Source organism: Aulonocara sp. 'chitande type north' Nkhata Bay, linkage group LG18 (assembly GCF_057382095.1).
Source record: "Aulonocara sp. 'chitande type north' Nkhata Bay isolate Kocher_YH1m ecotype deep benthic linkage group LG18, A_spYH_male_GT1.1, whole genome shotgun sequence".
Taxonomy (NCBI): Eukaryota; Metazoa; Chordata; class Actinopteri; order Cichliformes; family Cichlidae; genus Aulonocara; species Aulonocara sp. 'chitande type north' Nkhata Bay.
This window is the reverse complement of record NC_141361.1, coordinates 17649523-17671026: the sequence shown is the minus strand read 5'-3', so window position 1 is coordinate 17671026 and position 21504 is coordinate 17649523. Positions and strand designations below refer to the sequence as shown.

General features: G+C 39.5%; 1 protein-coding gene across 5 annotated transcripts in view; it reads left to right on the top strand.

Moving 5' to 3' along the window:
- The window catches only part of spidr (scaffold protein involved in DNA repair), a 42361-nt gene that overhangs the window by 713 nt on the left and 20144 nt on the right, over positions 1 to 21504 (top strand). For 4 of the 5 annotated variants that reach the window (XR_015126157.1, XM_086272642.1, XM_086272640.1 and 1 more), the window contains exons 3-11: positions 73 to 136; positions 1212 to 1418; positions 3497 to 3636; positions 6354 to 6437; positions 7329 to 7564; positions 8205 to 8314; positions 10594 to 10813; positions 16655 to 16859; positions 18744 to 18973. Coding sequence is in view for 4 of the 5 variants with exons in the window: in XM_086272642.1 (XP_086128768.1) it covers positions 73 to 136; positions 1212 to 1418; positions 3497 to 3636; positions 6354 to 6437; positions 7329 to 7564; positions 8205 to 8314; positions 10594 to 10813; positions 16655 to 16859; positions 18744 to 18973 (1496 nt within the window). In the remaining variant the exon portion in view is untranslated. The remainder of the gene's footprint in view (positions 1 to 72; positions 137 to 1211; positions 1419 to 3496; positions 3637 to 6353; positions 6438 to 7328; positions 7565 to 8204; positions 8315 to 10593; positions 10814 to 16654; positions 16860 to 18743; positions 18974 to 21504) is intronic. The other variant, XM_086272641.1, reaches the window with a different exon arrangement.

Sequence of the window (21504 nt, the reverse complement as noted above, 5' to 3'; positions counted from 1 at the left end):
TCCATCTCTTAGCATTATCACCCTGCTACTCCCAACTGTGTTCATACTGTGGATTTCTATTTTTTGTTGCAGATCATTCCGTCTTCAGGAAGAAAAATATCTACTCTAAAGAAGCTGAAACAGTTGTCTGCTGCAGGTATCTTGCTCAGTTTGCTGGCCTTTTTTGCTATGGTCCATCTCAGACTTTTCTATCTTCTATCTTACCTCACAACTTTTAATACTCTGTAAGTACCTCATACTTAAGTGTACAGTACTGTTCACAAGTCAGGGCCCACTCATTTCTTTTAAATTTGTTAGGAAAATGGGAAATATGTACAGCAGTTATAAAATTAGTTAGTCTGTGGCAACAGGTAGCTTCCTTATAATAGCTGTCCGAAGCTTTCCAGAGGAAAAGAAATATCTAATGTATGACGTTTCAGAGGGCTTTTACTTTGAAATGCACAATTAGACTGGGTGACACTGTGAGGGTGTATCCTATTACTCCAGGGCAATTACTAAGTAGAAACAGGAAGTTTCCTTATCATAGCTTTCTGAAGCTTTCCAGATGAAAAAGAGCTCATATATGCCATTTCTTTTACTTTGAAATACAAAATCATACTTTTTGGTTATTGACTGGAAAACACTTTAGGGGTGTGTGCTCTTAATCTAAATTGAAATTAGTCTGTGGAAACGGTGAATTTCTTGTACACGTTTTTTTAAAATGGAAATGTTTAAAAAGGGTTATTAATATATTTGTCATATTTGCATATTTTTAGTTGTCATTTGAAATTTACTTTTCATATTGATTTCTGTATCATTGCTTATTTAATGAATCATTACATAATTAATGACAGATTAAATGTACTGGTCAATCTTGAAATCACCTTCACCTGAAGATCACTTTTAAGTGGGTTTCTCTTAACGTGATACCTAGTATATGCGCACATAACACAAAACATGGGGCATGCTTGATTTATAGTAATTATTAAAACATGTGCAAACCTAAATGGAAATAGTATCTGAGGCAAAAACAGAGTTTGTACAATTCTAACAAGCTAGAAAGTCAGTATTTATACAGCCACCTTTATTTTTCAGCACAGCCACAACTGTTATAGGCAAGCTTTCTTGTAATTTCTTCAATAGTCTTCAGAAGTAAGTCTCCAGTTTTAACAAGCACCTCATAGTGATTCAATTCGAACATTGCATTGTCCCCTTCTGTATGTGTTTCCCAGTTCAGAGCAGTTCCCCTCACCGTGAGGAGGACCCAGTGAACATTGCATGGAGCTCCAGTGACTCTGAGCAGCCTGATGATGAGACCCAGGAGCAGCATCCATCCAGAGTTACTGCACAGAGGCAGCAGCAGTGTCACAGTCGAGGGAGACCCACAGCTTCCACTCAGTCTTACAGCAGAGCACTGCTCATGCTCAGCACTGATAAAGGTATAAAATTAAGTTGTGACTTGCTGAGGGAGAAATTTTACATTTCAGGTTATTCTAACTGAAGTTCACCTTTATCTTCAAAATTTCTTCTTTTTTTTTGTCAATTTTTTAACGACAAAACAAATAGTTTCTGACCTTTGGAGGTGCTTTTATGGTCAAACTAGCGCATTCTTTGTTTCAGTCTTTATGACAAAAAAACATATGTTGGTGTACTATCAGTCTTCTTCATTTACAGTTACTTTTTTTACAGTTTGCCATTTTTAGAAGCTCAAAATGAATTGGACAAACCAACATAACATTTAAATGTAAAAGTAGTTCTTAATATTTAGCTGAAAATCCTTTATAGTCCGTGACTGAGTACTAGAACCCATGGACTTTACTAAATGCTAGTGATGGGATTTCCGGCTCTTTTTAGAGAACCGGCTCTTTCGGTTCGGCTCACTAAAAAGAGCCGGCTCTTTCGGCTCCGAACCGGCTCTTCAGGTTGTTTTGTTGCTTTAATTAATTTATTATTAACAACAATATAAAATTATGCACAAAAGGAATCACTAATGTAAAAAAAAAAGTGGTTTTATTTATATATGTTTATATATAAATATATGCGGTGGCCCCTAGAGACAAAACACGTACAAACTCCAAAACACATTTCTAGTATGAACTGAACTTCCAAAACAGAGCTACCTAGATCACTTAAATTACACAATTAAAAGCATATGTGTATTGTTTGTGTATTTATACACAAGCATTCATATATAGTCAAATAATAATTTTAAAAAAATGTTCATTTACCTTTTGCTACCACACACCAAATCCGGTCGTTGGTACTTGCTGGCTTGTGTAGCCACTAGGTAACAAAAGTTCAACACTGCCCCTAGCATCCTGGAGCAGTTCTGTTATCTTTTGTACGTGTTTTGAGTTTTTATGTGCTTCTGAGTTTTTATGTGTTTTGGAGTTTGTACGTGTTTTTACGTGTTTTGGAGTTTTTACGTGTTTTGGAGTTTTGAGGGTGAGAGAAAAAAAAAAAAAACGGCTCTCGATAAGAAGCCGGCTTGCGTCGTTCACGTCAAAGAGCCAGCTCTAAGAGCCATTTCATTCGCGACCGACCCATCATTATTAAATGTGCTGTGTTTCCTCCCTTGAGATGTTCTGGTAGGCCTTTACTGCAGTCACCTTCAGTTGCTGCTCGTTTGTGGGTTTCTCTGCCTTCAGTTTTTTATTTAATAACTGAAAAGCGTCCCTTATTCACTCGAGATCAGGTGACAACCGTTTCTTTGCTCTTGGATTGCTATTGCAGTATGTTTTGGGTCATTATCAAGTCAAGTCAGGTGGCTTCATTGTCATTCCAATCATGTGCAGTGGTACAGCACACAGTGAAACGAGACAATGTTCATCCAAGACCATGGTGCTCTATATGACATATAACAGACAGTCAACACAGGACTACATAAAGTGCAATGTGCAAAAATTGTCAAAAAACACAACAAAAACAGTGCAACACCAGAGAGAACAGAACAATACAGACACAACAGTGCAATTGAAATGTGCAAAAGAGTGAGTATTGTGCAAAAAGTGAAAGCACGTCTTTATTGTAAACTTTAACTCCTCGAGAAAGTTGTCTTCTGTTGTTTTCCAGCTCCGTTGGTGTTGCTGAGCTGATCAGTGCATTCCTGCTTTCCAAGAATGGGCTAGTTGGACTAAGTGTAGTATTGGCTATAATTCGGGACTAGTTAATGCACCGCTTTTGTTAAACCCCTTGAATCAAAATCTCAAAGTGTGGCCTTCAATCAGATTTTCATTATTTAACCTACTGTGCTGGTGTACAGATGCAAATTTACAAAAAAATGCTTATTGTCTGTAACGCTGGGTAATACAGTAAATTAACAAATTTCTTAGAAAGCTTAACTGTTCCTTTAACTCAGTCTACTTTGTGGTCCATTTCCAGATTTTTCTTAGTAAAAGCAATTGACTTAAGGTGATAAACTTCTGTTATATATTAACAGCTCAGTTATCTCTATAGTCTGATAAACGCCATAAGATAAAATTTACAGCACTAGCACAGCTCTTTCTTTCATTCCTAGATGACCTTCCCGTTATTGACACAGACAGCGACCTGGGTGATGAGTCTCAGGAAGATGTTGAAAAGCACAGTGGGCAACAAATCTCAGACTGTGATTCCTCTGAAGAGAAGCCAAATTACTTCCCTTCTAAAACTGAAGATGTAAGTAAACCTTAAACTATCTGTGCCGTGAAAGTGTTTTTGTTTTTTTTTTAAAAACACCTGCATAGTGAGGCACACTGATCTGTAGATCAGTGCTGTTTGTGTTAGGGGACACTAGGTGGGGCTATATGCCTTCCTAAGCTCTTAATACCTTAGTCCAGTATATTACCAACTGTGTTTCTAATTATCAGCTGACTGCCAGTTGATGCATTTGTCTAAGAAGTGCTCATCTGTGTGTTTTAACAACTTTTCTGGCGTCCTGCTGGAGAATACTGTTCGCTGCTAATCTGATGGTTTTGTTTGCAGCTGTAGCAGATGCTGCATGAAAGCCTGTGTTCTTGCAAGATACTATGTAGATATTATATTTTAGTGTTTGTCTCAAAGTTGTTGTTTTTTTTTTTGTTTTTTTTTTTCAGTAATTTTTTGTTCAGTTTGTCGCAGTTGAATGTTTAGCCTTGAAACCACTAGGTGGAGCGTTGTCTCAGCCATGTTTTGATGTCCTAAGAAGGCCCCATAGGCTCAAACCAGAGTAGTTTCTAGATTCAGGTTATGTTCTGTCAAAGTTCAGAAGCTGAGCCAGCAGTAAAACACAGGTTTAATGTGAAGGGCAAAGTAGATCTGAACACTGGGGCTAATTTATGCGTGACGTGAAACTCACAAAAAAGCACTTGCCTCTCTTTAAGTACAATATGTAAAGAATTGCATAGTTTCCACTCGTGTTATTTATAGAAATAAAAACACTGTAGAGCTGCGACACAGAGAAAATGGAAATTATTGAGTAATATTTGAACCTTTCAGGTTTACAAATGTGCAGATTTGCGCTCCTTTTTTGTACTTTGTCAAAGTAAATTAAATATTTTTGAAGTGTTTGTTCTTTTTTTTTTCTTAAAGCCAAAACACAAAACATAATTCATGCAAACTGAACCATCAGATTCAACGGTGTAATGAAAGATCCCCCCCCCACAGTGGCTCGACTGCTCCCGCTCACAAGCCATTCAGAGGTACTGTTTGTTGAAGGCAGGGCTGGCATGGTGAGAATGTACAAGGAGTGGTGACAGTGTTTAGCTCATAGACCACACACATGCAGTTTAGTTGTTAGAGCACATATTACAATTTAAAAAACAAAAAGATCAGCAGGTTGTGGCAAAACTGAATGAATGCGGTTGACTAGATAGCGGTTTGTGAGAACACCGTTGAACACGAGGATGGGTCAAATTGAAGCCGGTGATCATTTGTCTCGGTACTGGTATAGCCTCTGCCTGTCGCTTACGGTCCTTTTATTGAGGCTGGAAAAAGCACTAACTTGATATATCGAGAGGAAGCCTGACGAGAGATTAACATCAGTCCCGCAGACCCCAGCTACTTCCTCTTGTCACACTTATAATTTGCTGTTATCAGCTCTTTGGGGTCAAAAAAATATAAGATCAACAAACAGGAGGCTTGTGGTCAGAGGGCCTCTAGAAAGAAGCCTTTAGAGTCCTACTTTTATAGTTTAATGTAGTCGCACTGAAATATGTGCACGGGGTAGTTTTGGCTGATCAAATGTTACATATTTGAAAGGAATAGTACGTAGCTTTCTTGCATCCGATTATCAGTGGGATTAAATTTAGTATATGCACAGTAAATATTGACTTAATTAGAATATCAGAATGTTCTGGCCTATTTGGACTTTTTATTTGCTGCCCGGAAAGCTCACTTACACATTTCCAATTGTAAATCAAACCGGATCTAACAGGATACGGGAGGGGGAGGGGGGAAGGATCCTAATCCTAGGCAAAATTTACTACTCCAGATAAACGCATGGCTGAGTCACTTAATGTGCCCCTGCCAGATTTCTGTGTTTTTGTACTAGCCGCTAAGAGAGGACAGGCGGAGCTGTATAGGCGACTCCGCGCTTCAAGGCCAAAGGGGATGGCTGCTTCCCAGATGAAGTGTGTTGCTCGGTCTGACACCCACCGACATCGGCGCTTAAAGGGTCAACCACCCACACCACATAAGAGCTCGAGAAGGGCTATAAACAACTTTTTTACTACTGTTTGTTCAGGAGAACTTGAGTGAGTGGAAGAGGCTGCGTAGAGCTGTGTACTTATAATGCTTTCAGTGCTGGTGAAAACATTTTTGAGCCAGGGCCAGGAACATAGTGTTCCTTTTTCTCTGTAGCTGGTTGGAGTGTGACGTCTGCTGGCACGCTGCCTAGCAGGGTCAAGTTGATTCAAAGAAGAGAGCATATTGGCTGACAGGGCCTGGTATGCTGGTCTTGTCTGCACATGACAGGAACTCAGGTTTCTCGTGGATTTTTCCATGAGAACAGATTCCTTCAGGTGTAGCCAGCAATGATACAGCAAGAAAGATTGTTTAGTGCACTAATTTGACAATTAATCAGCCTGACTGCATGTCGGTGTATCATCCTCTTGATTTTTGATATTGATTTTATTGTTTTTATTAATCATTAATTACTCATGAATATGTTACAGGTGGATGAACCCTTTTAAAAGCGTTACTTTTTGCCTTTATATATAATATACACACTTACACTTTTATAGGGATGGGTGCTCCTATTGTTGAAATGTGTGTATGTGCAAGCAATAAGCTTAGACTTCTGATTGCTTTAAACACTGTTTCAGACAGTTTTTCTATTTCAGCTCTGTACAGGGAGAGGATATCCTGGTGATTAATGCAGCAACCTCACTCACCTGCTGACACCTTCTGTTTACAAGGGTCAGCCAATCAGAAGAAAGGGGAAGGAATTTAACACTAGGAGGGTCATTTTGACTGCAGTAACAACAGCAGTAATAGCAAAGGTATCATTTCTTGAAGAAGTTAGGTTGTTAATTTTCATCTAAATTTTTATAATATTAAGGAAGATTTGACAAAATACATATTTAAGATTCATTTTAAGGGGTTTTATTAGTTTTATTAATGATTTACAGCATTTTCTTACAGAATGTGAAATAAAAAATATACATTAGAATAAATGTAAATGAGATTGAATTGACCTCACAGGTAGCTGTGCTCTGGATTTACTTTACTTGCTCTGCACAGCCAGCAACCTGCCCTGTTCGGTCAAACACTCCCCGCTCTGCTCCAACTCATCATGTGCCCAGCAATAATTATTCATGTGTTATCTAACTACAGTCACTCTCTATATGTATTTATCAGTCACATCTACCTAGCTGTAACTCGTTTTGTGACAGGCTTTACACACAACCTCACAATGTGTGTAAAGAAATCATGTTTCTAAGCAACATGCTGTGCTGCAGTAGTGGTTTTACATTACATAACATTTCGGCTTTGGTAAAAGTTGTCCTAATTCTTTTGATCGCCCACACCCCAAAATTGAGTATTTGATGAATAAGCCAATTTTTGAAAATGGCAGAAAATATGACATGATTGAATTTTAATTTAACAAACCTACAGGATTTTTAAAATACCAAAGGGCTCAAAATGAACCCATGGCAGTTTCTAGTATGAAGTTTTTTGAGAGGTTGCACCAAGACAAATAAGGGTTACTTTGAGATGTAAATCATTCAGAGCGTGTTTAGAGTCCTAGAAGAGAAATGTGGAGCTGGATGTCAGCATATAACATACAGTTGCATTTGACTGCAGTTGAGCATTTTTAACATTTTCATTCAAGAATGTCAAACTACAAAATTACAACTGTTCTCCACGTCAAATGCTTACTTTGTTCCCAGGTTAAAGAGCTTGAGATCTCAGGGTATGTGTCTGATGGAGAGGATATTGGCAGCCCAATGACTTCAAGCAGACTGGACTCTGAGATCTTTCCTTTCCAAACTGGTGAGGGCAGCAAAAAGTCAATCAGCAACTGGGTGAGATCTGCTCAGGCGATGCTGCAAACGCCCCAGAAACCAGTCAATAGACAACCCAAGACTCCAGAAGACTCTGCCAAAAAGAGAAGAAAGTTTCAAAGGTGTGACTTTTGTTCCAGTCCACTGTTTTTAAATGCCTAGTACCTCTGCTGATACGCAGCATATGAGCGTATCATATTACTGCACCGAATTTAGTTTTATAGAAGTTTGATATCAGTCAAGTTACATAACATTAACCTCACACAGGTGAGCCTTCAAAATTATCATAAAGTTATGTCAGTGACGCTCAAGAAACCGCACTGGTCTTTGCAGCCTTCATGGAGTTAGAGTTTCTGCAGGACGGTGTTAGTTTTAATAAAAATTGCACCTGAGCGTATAATATGTGTGATAGTGCATTGCTTCACAATACGAACAAACAAAGCAAGATGTATTGCTTGCAGCCAGGTGATAGACAGACTTTGGTGACAATGTTTCCACGGCAGAACTGATGATGAAAGGGACACCTGGTGGCACAATGTGGGTGCTAAATGTCGTTTGCAATCTCTAAGCCCACCAAATCTGACAGATGGCTTTCTGTAGTCTTTGACAGCTGGTTCTGTGCATCAGAAAATCTTTTACTTCACTTTGAAATAAACATTTCTGCTTGTGCGTTGGTTAGACTGCTTGCGCTCTGTGAGTTTATCACATTACATCATCTACCTCTGTGGGGGTGGGGGGCGTGCACGTGTGTGTTTTTCACAGTGGAGGTCTGGCAGAAAGGCTGAATCGACTTCAGTGCAGGCAGAGGTCAGCTATCAGCTTCTGGAAGCACCAGTCCATCTCTGGTTCCTCGGCAGCAACAACCACAACAGGTGATCCACGTCACACGAGTCCTCTGCCAGATCACACCAGGATCATACACACATAAACCTGTGAATCATCACTCAAAGTTTAACAGTGAACTTTGATTTGTGAGTGGGATGAAGCCTGGCTGAAAGGTGTGATTTTTTTTTTTTTTTTTTTTTTTTTTTTTTTTAACCATACATGTGATTGTACTTAGGGGCCACGCTGAGGAAATGCTGGCTGAACTGTGAACTCGACATGTAGGTGACAGGAAGCTGCTTGCCTACCTTTTTTTTTTCTTTTTTCCTTTCCGCGGCGTACCAAACCACTTGCATTGTCTTGTTGTTAAGTATCTCCTCGTAATAGGACATGAGCATTGACTCAGAGGTGACAGTTGATTGTGGAAAATGAAAACGCCTACCTGATCTAACTTAGAGTTTGTGGTCAGTCGATGGTTTGACTAGCGTAACGAGCTACGAAGATGGGTTGAAATGTAGGAGTTTATTTTGACTTGACCTGGTTTCGAAGTCTAATCAATATTTGATCTTTCTTTTGTCTTTTTTGCACAAAGACTTTTGTTTGTTTAGTCTTTTCAACCCATTAACGTCACATGGCTGACATCAGGATTTTTTTTAAATATAAAAAAATATATATCTTTTGGTGCAAAATGTTCTTTTTCCAGAACATTTTTCACAATTTAATCTGCTACACTCAACCCGCAAACTGCAGGCCAAACAGTCACCATGGAATCAATGGTTCAAATCACCAATTAAGTAGCATTAAAAGTCATGTTTTCAGCCTCATACAAAGGCAGTTTTGGCCTCTGAATAATTTCCTTCATTATAATATATATATATATATATATATATATATATATATGAGTGAACTTCTTTCTGACTCATACATTTGGATGTTAATAAGGCTCAGAGTTCACAGAATGGCCAATTTGACTGACACGTGTGAAGACACACACGTACAGAGTGTCTCTGTCTCCTAGGCCTCTCTGCTAATTTGGACCTGGTTTGCACCTCTCCACCACGTTTGTGTAGTTGGTGCCTTTCGGAGCATTTTAATGGCATTTATCTGGTAAATGCTACGCTGTGTGGTAGAGTTCAGCCGAGGAGTTTGTGCTTCTGTTTTGTTGAGTGAAATTCTGGCATTTTAAGCAAGATTTAGCAGGTTATGGATGCAGGTTGCTAAAGCCTCAGTCACATAGGCCTAGACACTTGTCTGCGATGCCCTTGAAACTTCTGGTCAAAAGGAAAAAAATGTGCATTCCCGACTCATTGCGAGTGTTTCTTGGAGGTTGCTGTCTGTTGCTAGGTGAACCTGGTCACGAAGATGGTACTGCATTAAAAAACCTTCTTGTGATTGCTTTTGTTGCCCATGGTTTGCATGACGTACATCGAATTTCTCTGCAGACAGTGCTAGCTAGCTGCTGAGCAATAGTGAAAACTGAAAAAGTGCAACGCAAACTGGAAATGGAGAATGTTCGTGAAACTAACACGTTTTAAAAGGTGCTACTTTCACTTTTAAGGCAAACAGTCTGTTCCCGGTTTGCCACCTCAAGGCGCTTTATATTGTAAGATAAATACCCCACAATAAAACAAGTATGCAGGTGTTGAGTTGTTTCCTAAAATATTGAATTTGCAGGTCAAGAGGAGGACTCGAGTATTCTCTCGGTTTTGGAGTGCTGCCTGGTGTTATTGTAATGATTTTGTTATTTGGGATCTCAATGCACAGAGCACAAATGAACCACTTAGCATTCATGTTTGGACAAATGCTTGTTAAAACCTAATACCTCTCCAACAGTCTCCTTGATCTGATTCATTCGTATCATATTAAAATTCCCCCTCTGGCCACTTACCTACACACACACAATGAGCTGCATTGACTTTGCCCCTTCTCTTCTGCAATTTTAACAATTCAATGCAATCAAGTTTACACACTTCGCTTTCATGATGCCAAGTCTCCCTCCTATCTCGCTTTGGTTTACAGCTGCAGGGCATCGTTGTGATTTGCTCTTCTTAAGTATCTCTGTGGACTTTATAGTTCACGCCAAGCAATCAGCGTTGTGGTGAAATTCCAAATATTTGTGCAGTCATCCATTGGGATTTACTGCGTCTCGTATCCAGCTCAGGCTGAGTCAGTAACAGCTTTACAGATATGCAATGCAAGTTGTTCTGATGCGAAAAAAAAATTTCATAATGAATAATGAGTCCCACAGAGAGCATGAGTACACTGTGTACACAGACACACACACACAAGCATTAAACATCTGTGTTGTTGTTGTTGCTCTGATCTCCAGTGGACAAGGCTGGCGTGCTGGTGCTCGAGGTACTGGAGGTTCATGAGGAGTGCAGCATGCAGTTGGCGCACTGCGAGCACCACCAACCCCCCGGAGACGGTCACCAACACATTAACCCGGTCTCTGAGGAGAGCGCTCGTATGTTGGTGTTATTCAACAGAGAGACAGCTGCACAGCTGATTCCTGCACCCAGTGACATCATCCACATATATCCACCATGGTGAGCAGATGGTGCACGGGGCACACTTTTAAAGCTGACCCCTTTCATTATTTTCTGTTACAAAGTTATAGTTACATATTAAACATGGCTTAAGTTTCAAAAGGTCAGTGTATATAAGAATAATTCCAGTGAGCCAAAACCTTGGACTGCAGGTGGCTCCAGTTTTTTCTACTTTTAGCTCTCTGTGATGTCACTGAGAGCAGATATTCCTACTATGGTGGTATCAGTCAGAAAACGAGCATAGAGAACTCTCTTAGCTGCAGTTCAAACATGAGGGATAGCCATTCAGAAGAAAGCTGGGCCTTACCCAGAACTAAACAGTTCATTTTATTTTTTAAGATATTTATTTTTGGGTTATTTGACAGTTCAGGAGTGAAGAAGTAGACAAAAAAAGAAAATACGCAGCAAAGTGCTGCAGGTTGGACTCGAACCCAAGCTGCTACATTTCAACCTTAAGAAATATGGCCGCCTAAACAACTTGTTTTAAAAAGAAGACAAGCTGAGGCCCACTAACACACCAGAGTTCAGTATAAGATGAATAAGGTTTAATTTGAACTGTGAATAATGCAGAGTTTGTTTATTTATATTTTTTCTGGTGTTAATAGTTCTGTGCTGTGAGCAGCTGTAAGCAGCGTTTTATTTTTCCACTGCGCCACTTAAACTGATAGTGAAGATGTGCTCAGTCTGTGGTTAACACATCATAGTTACTTTAACTGCTCCACAAAAAAGCACCACATTTACCAGTGGAAAGCTTTTAGTGTTTACATCAGCTGTGACTTCTCTGATGCACCTGAAAATACAGCACTGAAGTGTGAAATATGGCTGATTTGTGACGGTACAAACAAGGAGACCGAGCTGAAACGAAACTTCAGACCACAAATATTCAGACAGAACCGACAAAGTATTAAGAGCTTAAAACTGGCAGATAGTTTACATTGGTGAAGACAAGGAAGTAAACTGGTACAGTTGCCCTTGACCAGCCCTGCTACTTAGTGTCTTTGTACAGATAGAGGCAAGGTGTGTGGGGGAAAACATGTAAGACATGTACACTTGTGAATACAAGACGATCCTATTGTGTCAAAACTAGTTTGCAGCCATTGTTATGATGTGCAAAGGTCAAAAATACAGTAAAGAGAATTAACTCTGGACCAAATTTTGAGGAAAGATTTTTTTTAAAGTACATAATCTTATGTTATTTTATGATTTAAAATAACAATGAATGGTTTTTTTAAATGTTTAATGTCCTAATTTTTTTAAACTCTTATATTATTAGGCACATGTGGTTGAATCTGGGCATGTGGTGCTGGAGGGTACTTGGTTAAATTTAGAGGTCCCACGTAAATGTCAAAAAATGCAGAGAAGAAGAAATTCCTCACACTGAGAAGCAGATGGTCAAACGACAGAAGAAAAACCTCTGTTTTATTTTTTTTTAATGGAATAATGGATGAATTATATCTTCTGTAATAGGCACATAATTAAATTTTAAGAATTAGAGCATTTTTTCTGTTAATGTCTAAAATAACACTGGGACTGGGTGACACATTTGGGGAGTTATATCGGTCAGTGAAACCATTTTTTCCCCCATCTTTGGTTTTTCTTTCTAAATCATCTCTTGGCCGACGCTCAAAACCTACAGAGCAAAATACACTGTTGCGGGCAATTACTCAATGCACGAGTGACACAGTACATGCAGGGCAAGGAGCTCAGAAGACACTCAATAGGAGGTTTGCTGGAAGTTACACGTCGAAAATCTTTCAAGTTGTACAACTGTGTGTTTTTAAGTGTTAAAACTTGGTGTTCTCATTTTACAATAGTAAATACTCGAGAGCCAGATGTGAAGAACAGTGCCTCACATGGGGGGATTGTTTTTGGGATTGTTTGGGAGTTGGAGCGAGGTAGCGGTTGACTCCAGCTGTTGGGAGTTTGGGTTGATCTGGAATATCCAAGCTGGCGGAAGCGCAGGGGCCTCCTCAGCGCTCTGACGTCACAAACAGCTCCAGGGAATGCTTCGCATTCCTCTTCCTGGCAGTAGTTAGGTCATTTCCAGCAAGCCGGGGAAAAAACACAGTAGGATTATTTTCTGGAGCATTTGGGAGTAGAGAGTGGAGGGAGCCAGAGGCCTGAGATTGAAAACACATGGTGGTTTGAGAGGATCTCTGGCTTTAGCACCTCTCCTTTCCTGTTTTATTCTCTTCAGCCACAACCATTTACTCCTTCAAAGCATTATTTTTGCGTGTATCTTAAAATTTTTCTGTTTATGTGTGGGGTTGACAGTTTAAATCATTCAGTATTCTGCCTGTATAAAAGCACATCATAACAGCAAGAAAAAGTGGATGTTCTCTGAGTCTAATGTTAACAGCTACAGGCCAGGCCAAAGTGGAAAAAACACAGAAATTAGATGAGCAGCCTGTCTGGTAAAATTCCTCTTATCAGTTTCCTGTGCGACACTCGAGGGGTTAACCACCCCCATAATTCCTGCAACGAGTAGTTTGACTCCTCCCACCTCCCACGCCTTGTTTTAAGTGGGCCAAGGCCCGAGCGGAAATACCTGCAGGGATTATTCACTTACAAGCTGTGACGCAAGCAGTCAGTGCCGCTCCTTAACCTGGCTACCTGTCTGATGATGACAACTGCCCACTCACCTGTTCACAATGGATCATGCTTCCTGTAAGGGTGTTGTTCATGTGAATATGAACAGCACGTTCTGCTCTGCTAAGATTAGAGTACGGCTTTTACAGATTGTTGTTGTGATCTCTTGTCAGATAACGATCGCTGAGGCTTAATCGTTGCTTGTCTTGCGCTTGTTTAGTTTAGTTTAGTTTTTTTTAAGGTTGGCAAAATTCAGCTGTGGTGGAAAAAAAAAACGAATCCCATCATCAGAGTAAACAAGGTACCGTCGCTCTAAAAATACCACACTTCAAGTTGAAAGTCCTGCATTCAGAAGTTTTATTTGTATAAAAGCACTGGCAAACATTATTTAAGGTATTCAGAACATGCAAATTTATTTAAAGTACACCAGAAATACTTACACTCACTCAAACCACACAGGAATTGGTTTAAATGCTGCTGAACGACAAAAAGAAGAAACCAGATATTCAGATAACGATACTATTGTATTGATGCATTAAAATGTAAGTATTATTTTAATAGTGTAGATCATATAACTCCTTTATTTTTGGTAACATTGCATCATGTACTATGTACTGACATTTCAAATGAATTCAGGTCAATTCAGTTTTATTTATATGGTGCCAAATCATAAAAACAGTTGCCTCAAGGTGCTTTATAATGCAAGAGAAAAACCTACAGGTTTAGAGATACAACTTCAACACTCAAGCGCTGTTCACTCCACTGTGAGCAAACAACTGGTGACGGTGGGAAGGAAGAACTCCCTTTTAACAGGAAGAGACCTCTGACACGACCAAGCTCAGGGAGGCACAGCAATCTTCTACAACTAGTTGAAGTGAGGAAAAAGGAGACCATAGGGAGATGAAGAAAAAACACAAACCACTGAAAAGAGAAGACACAATTTCATGATATGCAGTAGTGATATATTTAAAAAAAAAATAGGCAGGGGATACACTGTGCGTCACAGGAAGTAAAACAGTAGCAGCATAGCTAGGGGTCCTTCAGGTTTGCAAGATACAACTCTAACTATCACAAAGGAAAGGGTTAAACTTGACCTTAAAAGTAGCATGTGTATGTTTCATGAATCCAAACTGGGAGCTGGTTCCACAGGATAGGATCCTGATAGCTATGAACTCCGTGAACCTGTCAGTCTACAGTCTGAGAGTAAAATGCTCTGTTAAGATAAAATTACAATATAAGGTCTTTAAAATATCACAGAGATTTCATGGTAGTGGTTATTTTAAGTGGAGACCACCAGAACTCTGCACAATATCTTACTCTTAATCCTACAGTTTTGATTTAGCATTAAAAGCTGTAGACTGGGGGCAATTTGTGTTCATAAAGCTAGCATAGTGTGTCTTGTGTCATAATTTTATGCCACTATGAACTCATATGCTTGTGACACAGCACCTCTGTCTTCTCAGGTGCAACAAACTGCCCTGCTGATAAGCATCTTGCTTTATTAGCCCACTGCTTGGCTGGAAAGCAGAGGAAATACTAGTCTGCACTGTCAAGTGATACTGAATCCGAACAAGTTGAGGCTGTGGTAGAAAATATCCCCTGTGCAGGGTCTCTGGCCCCAAAAAGTCTACTATCCTTTGTTTTATGATATAGAGCCACCAAGAAAGGAAAAACTTCTTTTCATATATGTGTACTTGATATATACCTGCCATTAAGAGGGTAGATTATTTTGCAGTGGATGAATCACAGATGTCTCCACCTGCACTGGTAAAAACCCATTACTGGATTTTCTCCATAGTCATTGTGTAGTTGGTAGTCTTGCATGACAAAAATGCTCCAGGGGATGGAAACAATGCCAGTAACAGTATGTACAGTCCAGCGGAATCAGGGACAACACTGTGGCAGGAACTCATACTTGTGTGGTTTAGCTTTTTTTTATTTCTTCTTTTGCTGTCAAACATGGCTCTACTTTACAGCTACAGTCTGTTTAATAAAGACATGTGGAAGTGGACAAGTGTAAAATATTAGAAACACTCATCAGTACTATACAGTAAGGACTATAAAAAAAATAAAGCCTCCAAACTGACCAGCAAATAAAGTAATTCCTGTAAATCCAGAACTCTCAAAGTCTGAACTCTTTAAGGTCACATTAGACTCCCTTTCATTAAATGTGGGTGCACATAAACCGTGTGAATCTAATAATTTGGCTCATAAATTCTTTCCCACGGTGTTTTCATTATATGTCTAAACAAATAGTCCCCCCCTCCACACTTATCTGCGTGTTTAAGTATCACCACACGTCTTGGGCGAGCTGCGACATGCACAGAGGTTCCAGTCACAGAGTGCATTTGGCCCTGACTCAGCGATAAGCCGTCATCACGGTATTATCAATGTTACATGTGGAAAAAGTCGTAATTTATACTTACCAACAACACAGTGCTATATAATTACTGTTATCCTACTTTTTTTCTTTTTTTTAAGCTGGTGCCACTCAGATTTATGTCAATGAGCCAAAGTACCAGACCTGAGGTGTTTTTTTTTGCTTTTGTTTTTTTAGGTTTTAAAGGAGTGGTTCAGCATCTCTGCCACTTACAGATGAGTGAAATCTAAGCTGATAACAGTAAAAAAATTAAAGCAAGATCAGCACGTCAGGTCACACATACACACACTTTGAGCTTGATTTTTCATCAGTTCACTCTCAGGCTTGTTGACTGTGACGACTGAAGTATTTTTCCACACATGACATCACATTTGGAAAGTATTCTCACCCGCATCCCCCAGATTGAGCACTGCGACATGTAATTACTTGGAAATTTTGTCTTTCACTAGGTAAAGTAAAAGAGGACGCATGCATCCGTTGCGTTCTTCTCTCGTCTTGGAGGAGGTTAACGTATTTGAACTTGTACTTTGTGCTGGGTGGTACGCAGCGAACAGACCTGTGGAGGTGGCTGGTACCTTATCTGAGTTTGACATTCAAAAGGTTCTCGAGCTAGCAGCCCCCACCCCTCTACATTTATGCAACAGCCTCTTCCATTTAATTCACAATCTGACTGTTTTCAAGTGTTATCAAGACAATCATAACATAAAGCTGTTTATCTTTGCCCTTCAACTTTATAGATGTTTATTTCATGCAATATTAAAATACTCAAACCCCGTGGTAACTTTTATTAAGAACCAGCATAAGAAACGCTCAAACAGCTGCTATACCAGATTTGCCTTGAATCTAAACTTGATGAACTTTACTTGTTGCAGGCAGAGCCTTTCTGTTGAGGGCTTCAGCTGTCCTATTATTCTCAACACACACTTCAGCAAGAAGGTCTTCTGTGCTTCCAAATCGGCCAATGCGTCTATTCCTAGAGGCCCAGTCTTTGCAGAAAGGCGCATGCCATATTATTTGGGAAAAACATTCGGAGTGCTGGATGCATGCAGGACCACAGAGGAGAGCAATGTGAAGCAGGTGTGTGTGTTTTATCGCCTTTACAGTCAAGTGTGTAACATTTTATTTCAATTCAAAATGTAAAGTACTTGTTGACATAAAGAGGAAGGCGTTTAGGAGATTATACAAACCGTATTATGCCTCTAAAACTCCTGTCATCGGTTTAAGAAAATGACTGCACTTTATGATTATGTGTGCAGTAGGTTTCTACTGGCTGTAAGGTTTCTGCTCAGGTTTAGTCAATATGTATAAACACAAAACACTCTGAGGCTTGCATCAATGTTTTTTATGACTTTATAATTATGAAATCAACACTGAAAGAGTGTTGTTTTTTTCCCCAGGTTTAATCATGCTCACTTTATACAGATCTCAGATATAAACAATAAATGGTCTCAGTTGGATGCGGAATCACTCTATTCTGCTGCTGTAGCAATCAGAAGTGATTGATATATGTATATGTTTGATTCACTGAGTGAGTTTTAATAGCAGTACTTTCATGAAGTTTAGTTGATCAACTAAAAAAAGAACGTTTAGCTGTTTTCTCCTTTATGGAGCTAAGAAAGGCAGAAATTGTAGTTCTCTTTTACTTGTGAAGGATCATACACTACATGGACAAAAGTAACACAGTCTGCCTTTACAAACATTGACGCTGAGTGAATTCAAGGATGATACTGTAATAGGATGCCTTTGTTACAGTGAGTCAGTTTGTGAGATTTCAAATTCAATTCAATTCAATTCAATTTTATTTATATAGCGCCAAATCACAACAAAAGTCGCCTCAAGGCGCTTCATAGATACAGAGAAAAACCCAACAATCATATGACCCCCTATGAGCAAGCACTTTGGCGACAGTGGGAAGGAAAAACTCCCTTTTAACAGGAAGAAACCTCCGGCAGAACCAGGCTCAGGGAGGGGCGGCCATCTGCTGCGACCGGTTGGGGTGAGAGAAGGAAGACAGGATAAAGACATGCTGTGGAAGAAGATATTCCACAATCAGCTGTAAGTGGTATTGTTACAGAGTGGAAGTGTTTAAAAACCACAGCAACTCAGCCAAGAAGTGCCAGACCACGTAACATTATAAAGTGAGGTTACCGAGTGCTGAGACATATAGTGTGTTTAAAACAAATTAAATAAATAAAAAAGACCCACTAGCTGCAGAGCTGCTTGACTCCTCTGACATTAACATCAGCACAAAAAACTGTGTGCCACACAGCATTTCCATTAGCCAACCTCCGCCTGTGAAATGTGTAGGTGGCCCAGTACTTTTGCCCATATAGCTTTTATAGTCTTTTTTTCATTTCTTTGTCTGAGTGTTTTAAGAACAGTGTAAACTGGCCATGTTCGTCTGTGTATTTATGTATTGTTTATGCATTTATCCTAAAAAAAAAAAAAGGCTTAATTATTTAAAAACACAAACAACCTTAAAGTCTAGGAGCTTATTGCACTCTCTTCCAACAAAGATGTGTCTTATATTCATACTTGAATGTATTGGTGAGTGTCATATAGGGCATTTTCTAATAATAAGACATGCCTGCATTTTTTAAATGTTAAAATGTTAAAATGTTAATGTTAAAATATCTCTAAATATCAAATAATCTATTGATTATCTTATCAGTGAATGAATTGTTTGCTTATCACTAACTTCCAGATTCAATACATGTATTGTTTTATCCAGTTAACTTTGATTTTAAGCTCAGTAAGAAATCCAGATGTTCGTTCATTCATTCATTCATATCTGAGATGTTGAGACAAGTGACAGTTGACTGTTTATGCCTACAAACTTATCAAAGTACTTATCAGCGTAATCTTCTACCAGTCAGCTAACTGATTAAATAACCTATTCAGCTCTGAGAAGTCACACTTTGGGGCGATGTGATGTTATTTTCTTGCGTTTCTCTGTTACAGGTTGCTCAGTGCAGTTTGGGGCCTTCTAGAGTTTTGACAAGATACTGCGTCTCTCTCCTGGAAGCTATCGAAGGTCTCGGCCAGGCTGGCTCTGTGGAGCAAGATGTAGAGGTGGTTGTGCAGAGAGTTTACTCCATCCCCATTGCTGACTGCTCTCCTGTGTCCATCCTCAAACCAAGACTTCCCCTCAGGTCCTCTACAGCTCCTCCTGCAGAGAAAGGCAAAACAAGGTATTGTTGGGCGAGCTCATAATAGGGATCCCAGGGAGGCCTTTTGGTTTGTCACATGAAGCCAGAAACAGCTGGGAAAAATGAATCGTATTTTATCTGCTGTGAGAGCTCTGCCCCAATTGAGATCTTTTTGTTCAGATTTCATGCTAGTTTCTTTGCTCTCGGGCTTTGCATGCTTCTCCTCGGTGGCACGATGTGTCTCAGCGGTCGAGCTATTGTTCACAGCACAGCAGGCCCCACAAAGTGCTCACGCTGTCTCCAGCCATATGGCATTGCTTGACAAAGGACACAAACATTTCTAATTGAATCCAGCCCCTCTGTGAATGGTTCTGGCCAATTCTCAGGAAAGACAGCATGATGTTTTCAGAATCTCGTGCACCAGCAAGTCTGAGTTGAATTGTTGCCCGTTCGCACTCCTCTGGGTGGAGCAGCTTTGTAGCAGTTTTTTTTTCTTACCTTAATAAGGGGAAACCAAAGTGTTTTTCCTTCACATGTTAAAACATAATTCCTCTTGGTACTGCAGAAAATGTATGGTCATAAACAAATGAGGCAGATTTGTTTTTCCTTCATTTAATCAGCAAATAATTTAAGAATCTTTTTATTCATTTGTTTTGTTTTTTTTAAGACAAAACATTAACTGTTACACCGTGTGTCGCCTGTCAGTCATTTATCTGCAGTCTTCAGAATCTCCTTATGGACTCTGCTGTTTCGGTAAAATAGCCTAGTATCCTCTAGCATTCATTGACCAAAAGAGTTGCACAGTATAACTATGTTTGCCATGTTTCGCCCTTGGGAGGCGTTCAAGCAACAACCTGATCAGATACCTGCACCACTTTTTCTGGCTTTTTTTCACCAGAAAGATGCAGGGATTCCTCTCCCAACTGGGGATTTTTCACCAGGAAATCTATGTCCTATTATGTTGGAACCACTGCACCCAAGAAATGTAATTACACATTTGGTCGATGCTGCCCGCGACTGTTGTGATGGGCCTCATTAGTATCATTGACTCCTCTTGTCCTGTATATTTCAGGCTCCTCTTTAAACACAGTTTTTAAATTGATCAGTGACAGAATAACAATCATGGCCTTAATAATAAGGGATCATAATTATAGCATCAATTTTAGGACTCACATATGTCAGCAAATTCCTGGACCAAATATCACATTGGACGTGAGGCAATCTACAAATCACTAGAAAAACTTAAGCTCCGCCCCACAAAAAAATAACCCCAACAAAGAATTGGTACCCAGGATGCAAAAAGTTCCAGCATTTTATTTGTTTCTAAGTCATCGGTACACCACCACATAGTAAATAACCCATAATGCACATGCACATGCACAAGCGTCAATTCCGGCAAAGATGTTGGCAAATTGTGCGTGTTATGCCGTAGGCTCTATAACGATTCCTCCCTGTCTAAATCAGGCCTGAGTCTGAATGTGATCCCTTTAGTCACAAGCTCATGGCTGTGGGTAAGAGTAAGCCTCTGGATAGACTTTCTTTCATCACAATGACAGACTAGTACAACTGTAATCCAGCTGCCAAGCTCCAGGTCCTGTCTGCCCTCAGTGATAAATAAGACTGTGAGCCCTAAAACGAACAGAAAAATAAATAAATAATGCACCTAATTGGCTCAGGTGAGGAATTTCTTCTCCCTTGTAATTCACTCCCATCCTACCTGAAAATGCATATAGCTGTCCTTACTTTTTTTTTTTTTTTTCGTAGGTATGTCATTTACAGTTCATTTCTAAATCATTGTGAAACTGTTTCTCTGGCAGATATTTGCTATTTTTAGTCATTGTAATACTACAGAAGGGCTGTATGTGGATCGTAAGGGCCCAGAACTTAGTTTGTTCACATGTCTTTGTATTTCCACTTCTGAGTTGTTATGTGGTCTGTGAAAACGATGGGAAACTGACAACCGTGTGGTCTTCTACTGTGAAGTGTATTTGAAAGGCGGTTTGCCCTCCTGGGCTCTGCAGAGTCACCCACCTATGACATTGTAGACAACTGTTTTGCTGCTAATAACCAGTTAGTTACACTTTGCAAAAAATCGAACAGATTTTTACATTCAGAGACTCACTCAGTTTTGGGGGGTTTTCACACTCTTAATATCTGACTACAAATATTTCACAATAAAAGCCACCTAACTAGACTGCTTTTAATTTGAAAAGGCTGTATTGAGTTTGAACTGTAATATACCAAGGGCACTTGTTGATGAAGTTCCAGCTTTGTGTTCTTGTGTTCAATGTAATAATTAGCCTTTTCTAACCCTAATCAAATAGTTTGATTGTCTAAACTCAGTCAAAGAAAGAATTTTGAAGAAAAAAAAAAGCAACTGAAGTGTTAAAGTAATTCCAAAGAAAGTATAAAAACGATGTGTGGGAAGTGAGCTGCGGTCTCTGGTATGAGAGGAGTAATTACTTACGTCACCCCGACTAGGCTCCAAAAATATGGGCATATTTTGTCCTTTTAGACCTGGAACAGCATCACTTTGTGTAGCTGAATGATTAGCTATGACACCAACAATAAAA